Genomic DNA, 8,320 nt, shown 5'->3' with positions numbered 1-8,320 from the left:
TTTCCAAGTTTTTGGGGTTCATCTCATACTTCTGAAGATTTGAGGGTGCTGCCTGTTCCATACTCCTCCTCCTACTCCTCAACCATCCTTTTAGGGGTACAAACAATAGTAATTGGGGCCTAGTGTGGTGGTGTACGTGTGAGATACATACACTTTCTTTTTGATCATATTTTCTATTCCGCTATTCAATTAAAACCTTTGGGGATCAATTAAATTGCGTGATAGTCTGTGTCGGTACGTGTGAGATCCACCTTTCCAAGTTTTTGGGGTTCATCTCATACTTCTGAAGATTTGAGGGTGCTGCCTGTTCCATACTCCTCCTCCTACTCCTCAACCATCCTTTTAGGGGTACAAACAATAGTAATTGGGGCCTAGTGTGGTGGTGTACGTGTGAGATACATACACTTTCTTTTTGATCATATTTTCTATTCCGCTATTCAATTAAAACCTTTGGGGATCAATTAAATTGCGTGATAGTCTGTGTCGGTACGTGTGAGATCCACCTTTCCAAGTTTTTGAGGTTCATCTCATACTTCTGAAGATTTGAGGGTGCTGTCTGTTCCATACTCCTCCTACTCCTCATCCATCCTTTTAGGGGTAGAAACAATAGTAATTGGGGCCTAGTGTGGTTTTGTACGTGCGAGATACATACACTTTTTTGGATCATATTTCCTATTCCGCTATTCAATAAAAACCTTTCTAGGGCAAGATCTTAAATTACAGAAATATGAGGAGACCGTCAAATAAGGGCCGTGGCCTGGGTCGTGGTGCTGCTGGTAGAGCTCCTGTTGCAAGGAGAGGACGTGGTCGATCTGTGCCAGCTACACGCACAAGTGAAACACCTTCCTCAAGTGTGAGTAGGCGACAGAACCTGCATCAGTATTTGGTAGGGCATCATACGCCCCTAGAAGTGATGAGGCCAGAACAAGTGGAGGCGATAGTAGATTGGTTTGCTGCTGACAGTGCCTCCAGTTCCTTCACATTGTCTCCCACCCAGTCTACTGCAGAAAGGTCACAGTTGGCACCTGCAGCCGATGTCCAACCGTCTTTCACCTCACCCCCTTGCAAATCAGGCAAGCAGTCTGAGCCCCAAGCCATACAGCAGTCTCTTCTTCTTTTTGATGACTCTGTCAGCAGGGTTTCCCAGGGCCATCCACCTAGCCCTGCCCCAGAAGTGGAAGAGATTGAGTGCAGCGATGCCCAACCACTTATTTCTCAAGATGAGTACATGCAAGGATCATCGCAGCACGTCTCCGATGATGACGAAACGCAGGTGCCAACTGCTGCGGCGTTCAGCATTGTGGAGACCGACAAGGAGGGCAGGGGTGAAGACTGGGTGGAAGATGATGTGGAGGACGATGAGGTCCTCGACCCCACATGGAATGAACGTCATGCAGGTGACCTGAGTAGTTTGGAGGAAGAGGCGGTGGTCGCACAGAGCCACCAGCACAGCAGAAGAGGGAGCAGGGTGCAGAAGCGGAGCGGCCGTGCCCTAGACACTACGCCTGCTACTGCCCAACGCAGCAAGGGAACGAGCGCACCAAAGTCAGCTCAAAGGAGTTCTCTAGCGTGGAAGTTCTTTAGAAAATGTGCTGATGACAGGACACGAGTGGTTTGCACCCTGTGCAATCAGAGCTTGAAGCGAGGCATAAACCTTCTCAACCTGAGCACAACCTGCATGATCAGGCATCTAAGTGCAAAGCACGAGCTGCAGTGGAGTACACACCTTCAAAACCAAGAAACGTCTCTGGCTCATCCTGCTTCCTCTTCTGCTGCAGTCTCGGCCGCTCCAGCCACATCTGAAGTGATACCGGCACCTGCCACCCTGCAAACAGACGATCTGTCAGCAACACCACCACCTGGGTCACCAACAACCATCTCCACAATGTCCCATGGAAGCGTTCAGCTTTCCATCTCCCAAACACTTGAGAGGAAGACGAAGTACCCCCCTACCCACCCGCGATCCCTGGCCCTGAATGCCAGCATTTCAAAATTATTGGCCTTTGAAATGCTGTCATTCTGTCTGGTGGAGACGCACAGTTTTAAAAACCTTATGTCGGTGGCTGTCCCACAGTACGTCGTGCCCAGCCGCCACTACTTTTCCAGGCAAGCCATCCCTTCCCTGCACAACCAAGTGGGGGAAAAAATCAGGTGTGCACTGCGCAACGCCATCTGTGCCAAGGTCCACCTAACTACCGATACGTGGACCAGTAAGCACGGTCAGGGGCGTTATATCTCCCTAACGGCACACTGGGTAAATGCAGTGGCGGATGGGCCTGAGGCGGATAGCAATTTGGCGCATGTCCTTCCACCACCGAGGATTGCAGGGCGCTTCAGTTTGCCTCCTGTTCCTAACTCCTCCTACTCCGCTTCCTCATCCTCTACCGCCTCCTCATCCGGACAGCGTAACACCTTCACCACCAACTTCAGCACGGCCAGGGGTAAACGACAGCAGGCAGTTTTACAACTTGCCTGTTTGGGGGACAAACCACACACCGCGCAGGAGTTGTGGAGGAGCATGGAACAGCAGACAAATGAGTGGTTGCTGCCAGCGAGCCTCAAGCCCGGCCTGGTGGTGTGCGATAACGGGAGAAATCTCATAGCAGCTCTGGGCCTAGCCGGTTTGACGCACATCCCTTGCCTGGCGCATGTGCTGAATTTGGTGGTGCAGAGGTTCCTTAAAAACTACCCCGATATGTCAGAGCTGCTGCAGAAAGTGCGGGCCGTTTGTGCGCACTTTCGGCGTTCTCACCCTGCTGCTGCTCGCCTGGCAGCGCTGCAGCGTAACTTCGGCCTTCCCGCTCACCGCCTCATATGTGACGTGCCCACAAGGTGGAACTCCACCTTGCACATGCTGGAAAGACTGTGCGAGCAGCAGCAGGCCATAGTGGAGTTTCAGCTGCAGCACGCACGCGTGAGTCGCTCTGCGGAACAGCACCACTTCACCACCAATAACTGGGCCTCCATGCGAGACCTGTGTGCCTTGTTGCGCTGTTTTGAGTACTCCACCAACATGGCCAGTGGCAATGACGCCGTTCTCAGCTTAACTATCCCACTTCTATGCCTCCTTGAAAAAACAATTTGGGCGATGATGGAAGAGGATGTGGCACAGGATGAGGAGGAGGAGGAGGATGAAGAGGTAACATTTCCAAGGCTTTCAGGGCAGTCATTCGCAAGGGGCTCCGAGGGTGGGTTCCTGCACACACAAACGCCAGGGACACAATTGTCCAGCAGGGGCACAGTTCTGGAGGATGAGGAGGATGAGGAGAAGGAGGAGCTGGAGGAGGAGATGGAACCATGTTCACAGCAGGGTGGCACCCAGGCCAGCTCATGGCCATCACTGGTGCGTGGCTGGGGGGATACAGAGGACACGGACGATACACCTCCCACAGAGGACAGCCTTTCGTTGCCTCTGGGCAGCCTGGCACACATGAGCGATTACATGCTGCAGTGTCTCCACAACGACCGCCGAGTTGCCCACATTCTAACTTGTGCTGATTACTGGGTGGCCACGCTGCTGGATCCCCGTTACAAGGACAACGTACCGTCCTTAATTCACTCACTGGAGCGCGATCGCAAGATGCGCGAGTACAAGCGCACGCTGGTAGACGCCATGCTGCTGGCATTCCCATCTGACAGCGGGGCCGCAGTGGAAGCACAAGGCAGAGGAGGAGGAGGTCGCCAACGCAACCAGGGCACCGCCAGCACCTCAGAAGGCAGGGTTAGCATGGCCGAAATGTGGAAAAGCTTTGTCAGCACGCCACAACAAACAGCAGCACCAGCAGCTCAGATGGAACGTCTTAGCAGGAGGCAGCATTTTACCAACATGGTGGAGCAGTATGTGTGCACACGCCTACATGTAGTGAATGAGGGGTCTGCCCCCTTCAACTTCTGGGTCTCCAAATTGGGCACATGGCCTGAGCTTGCCCTTTACGCCTTGGAGGTGCTGGCGTGCCCTGCAGCCAGTGTATTATCTGAACGGGTATTTAGCACGGCTGGGGGCGTTATAACAGACAAGCGCAGCCGCCTGTCCAGAGACAATGTGGACAAGCTCACGTTCATTAAAATGAACCAGGCATGGATCCCACGGGACTTTTCCGTACCTTGTGCAGAATAGCAATGGATACCGACCTTACCCACCCATTGTTCCATTTTTGCTCTTTCTCACTCTTTTGGGGTGTACCCTCATTTAAAATTTGTGAAAAGAAGCAGTGTTGGCTACCTCGTCCTCCTCCTCAGGGCCAGATTAACGTAGGGGCTATTGGAGCTGCAGCTCCAGGCCCCTACCTTTTATATAGGCCCCGGGTTGGCCATATTCACTGTTACCGCTCTTCTGTCACTTGTAAACACAGAAGTCTGGCTTCTATGCTCGCTTCTCCAGGCAGCACCCTCAGAACCTCCCCACACAGCGCGAAGGCCGGACAAGGAGGGACAGTTGCCGATGCATGGATGTGTTTATGGGCTTCAGAGACAGCATCCCATGTTGAATTAGGTATGCATGGCTGCACCCTTCCTCCTCTGGGTGCATGGCAAGGCACGGCCCTTAAGGCCCTTCAAAATCCTCAGCACCAAGCCCATGATGCTCTTAATCCGGCCCTGGTCCTCCTCCACCGCCGCTTCCACCTACACCACCCATAGGTGTGCGCAGCTTATTGCATTAAGGTGTGCACCCCAAAGTTGAAATACACATGCATGTGTTTGCCAGCAGGGAGAGTAATGTATCGGGGCCATGTACCTGTAGGCAAAGAGAAATAGAGCAGAGCAGGTCCGAGGGAGATCTTTCCCATCTCCTCACTGGCAATGCTATGTGCCCTAGGTGATTAGGGTGTGCCCAGGCACACCCGGCACACCCTGTGCGCATGCCTATGTCACCGCCACATCCACCACCACCTCAACCTCCCTCCTACTCCATATGGGCCTCGTCCTTCAGAGATGAAGAAGAACATTGTTTTATTTTTCTGTTTTTTTTTGTTGTTTTAAGTTATTTCCCTATCCACATTTGTTTGCAGAGCACTTGCCACGCTCTTAATTACGTTTTGCTGCCATTTGCAGCACTCTAGCCCTTTCCTTTGGTGTTTTAGAGCCATTTTAGTGCCTTAAAGTTCGGGTCCCAATTGACTTCAATGGGGTTCGGTGTCCGGGAAAAGTTCGGTAAAAGTCCGGGACACGGACCCGGACTTTTTTTTAAAGTTCGGCCGAACCCGTCGAACACGGACATCTAGGTGTCCGCTCAACCCTAGTTACTACAACCACCCAAGCCATATCGGTGAAAATACAAAAACTCACTGAAAATACAAAAACTCAAGAGAGTATTTAGTCCCCGATCCACTATTACACATTGCTCCAGTGTTTTGTCTGCTGACAGATATTGCTAGCTGCTATCTTGTTCTTGCTCTTTGATCATGCTAAGATCTGCCTAAAAAATATACCCCAAACACTGCTGTCTTGTTCCTATCCCTTTTTGTTCCTGATCCCAGTTTTGGTTCCCCCCTCCTATATGTTCCCTGCACCTCCAGTTTTACCCTGCTTTCCTGTATTTCCCATTTGTATACAGTATTTGGTTTGATAGTTAGGATTTCTGTTATTCTGTTTAGTTAGGTATTTTATCACTGGGTTTTTGGTCCACTTAAATCTTAATGTTTGCTGTTTGATGGTGTTTTAATAGTTTTAATGGTCCCAGTTTCTTAAGTGTAGCTATGCAGATTTGGCCATTTCACCTGCTGATTACCGACACCTTGATTTAAGGCTCTATTCATACATGATCGCGGGCGGAATCACCATGATTCTGCACATGATTTCAAATTGCTGCAAAACTCGGGACGTGTTTATGATGTCATTACTTCTAATGGCACCCCAATCAAGCCACAATTTTGCCGCAATTGTTGTGTGGTAAATCGTGCTGCAATCATGCGAACTGCAACGCACGGCGTTGTTGCCCTAAAGGAAGCTCATGTTCCTTTTTGAGCGACAAGCGTTGCCATTGCAGCACAATTTAAAACGCGATGATTGCGCCAAAATTGTGGGTGCCATTAAGGAGTAATGACATCGCAAACGCATCCTGTATATTGCTGCAATTTGAAATTGTGTGCGGAATCGCGGCTATTCCACCCATGGTCAAATGTGAATGGACTCTAAGACAAAGTTTTGCAGGTGGTAAGCAGAAGGCTTTAATTATACAGGAAGAACAATGGGTTATTTTGTTATGTTTATGTAGAAGAAAGCCACTTTGTTTGCTGAAAATAAAAGGACTGGCTGGCTGGTGACCCGGATTTCCCAACTATCATAACATAGACTACATCACCAAAAGTATTGGAACACCTGCCTTTACACGCACATAAACTTTACTGGCATCCCCATCTTAGTCTGTAGGGTTCAATATTGATTTGGCCAACTCTTCGCAACTATAACAGCTTCAACTCTTCTGGGAAGGCTGTCCACAACGTTTAGGAGTGTGACTTGGTATGCTGACGCCTTAAGAGTTCCCTTCACTGGAACTAAGAGGCCAAGCCTAAAATCTGAAAAAAAAAACCCACACCATAATCCCCCTTCTACCAGATGGATTGCACAAAGCAAGGTCCATAAAGACATGGGTGAGTGAGTTTTGGCTGGAGGAACTTGACCTCAACCCGATAGAACACCTTTGGGATGAATTAAAGCGGAGACTGCAAGCCAGGCCTTCTCGTCTAACATCAGTGCCTGACCACACAATCGCACTTCTGGAAGAATGGTCAAACATTCCCATAGACACACTTCTAAACCTTGTGGACAACCTTCCCAAAAGAGTTGAAGCTGATATAGCTGCAAAGAGTGGGCCAACTCAACATTGAACTCTACAGTCTAAGACTGGGATGCCAATAAAGTTCATGTGCGTGTAAAGGCATGCGTCCCAATACTTTTGGTAATATAGTGTATATATATATATATATATATATATATTTTTTTTTTTTTAAAGAAAATAGGTAAACATAGAAAAACAAAACTACTGCCTCTTGGTAATCCAGCCCAAAATCTGACAGTTAAACTGTAATTTCTTTGGATGCCTAAATAATGACCGTGGGAAGGTCTAATTTAAAGATTCTAACACTAGACACCCAACGATCAATTTATATGAAACTTGAAAATTTATTTGCATCTAAGAAACATGGACTATGAAGATTTTGTTTCAGTGTAAATTAAGTGTTTTAAAATTTCTCCAAATTTTTTTAAGGCTTCTTCTTATCTCGTGGTTCCTCAGGCTGTAGATAATAGGATTCAACAGCGGAGTTGTCACAATGTAGAAAAGTGACATACATTTGTTTGTAGTAGGTGATCTTTCATCAGCTGGTGTCAAATAAATGGCCATCAAGCTCCCATAATATGTGCACACAGTGGTCAGGTGAGAGCTACATGTAGAAAAGGCTTTCCGTCTTCCGTTGGTTGACAAAAGATGTAATATAGCAAAGGAGATGAATACATAGGTCACAATAATAAAGGCAAAAGGAACAAAAACAACTATAATTGAAAGAGAAAGATCAACCATTACAAAAAGGGAAATATCTGAGTTAGACAACTCTATCACTGGACCAGAATCACAGAAGAAGTGGTCAATGTTCTTCCCACCACAAAAATGTAGTTGATACACCAAAATGAATTCACCCGACACAAAGACAACCAACAACCAAGACCAAACCACCATCTGAAGACACACATTGGGCTGCATGATTGAATGGTAACGCATTGGGTTACATATGGCTAAATAGCGATCATAGGACATAATTGCAATGAGTAAACATTGCACAATCCCACAATTAGCAAACCAATGCATCTGGATAATACAGGCAGTAACCGGAATTTTAATTCCATCCTTTAGTATAATTTCTAACATCATTGGGACTATGGTGGTGGTTAATATTAGGTCAGCTATTGCCAAGTGTTTAAGGAAGTAGAACATTGGGATTTTGAGATGGTCTTTAATCGATATTAGAACAATAATAATGAGGTTTCCATTTAATATCACTATATAGCATAAGAGGAACACAATGAAGAGAAGAATTTTAAATTTATGCGTTTGAAATCCAAGAAGAAAAAACTCATCTACTTCAGTTTGATTATCTTCACACATGTCTTCACGAAAGAATCAAAAGAAGAACATAAAATTGGTTATCCTCCTGCAAGAAAGTTCAAATTGTGTAGTATCTTTAATAACAGAAGAATTTAGCATCATGAAAGCCTTTTGTAAAATCATATAAAGTGGAGATAAAGGGTAACTCCACTTCTGCGAAAAATAAATAACAAATTATTATAGAATATTATAAATAGAATATACAATTGCTGCACAAGC

General features: G+C 47.2%; 1 protein-coding gene across 1 annotated transcript; it reads right to left on the bottom strand.

Annotated features, from left to right (window-relative positions):
• Positions 1 to 7,162: 7,162 nt before the first annotated feature.
• On the bottom strand, positions 7,163 to 8,101 carry LOC309552145 (olfactory receptor 10A3-like; the record flags this gene model as incomplete). Its single annotated transcript, XM_082252959.1, has 1 exon — positions 7,163 to 8,101. The coding sequence occupies one exon, from the start codon at positions 8,099 to 8,101 to the stop codon at positions 7,163 to 7,165; it is 939 nt and encodes a 312-aa protein (XP_082109085.1).
• Between the last annotated feature and the right edge of the window lie 219 nt (positions 8,102 to 8,320).

The sequence above is a fragment of the Pelophylax lessonae genome, assembly GCF_965119305.1.
Source record: "Pelophylax lessonae genome assembly, chromosome: 4".
NCBI classification, from domain to species: Eukaryota; Metazoa; Chordata; class Amphibia; order Anura; family Ranidae; genus Pelophylax; species Pelophylax lessonae.
The sequence above is the reverse complement of the archived record's forward strand: the minus strand, read 5'-3'. Positions and strand labels throughout refer to the sequence as shown.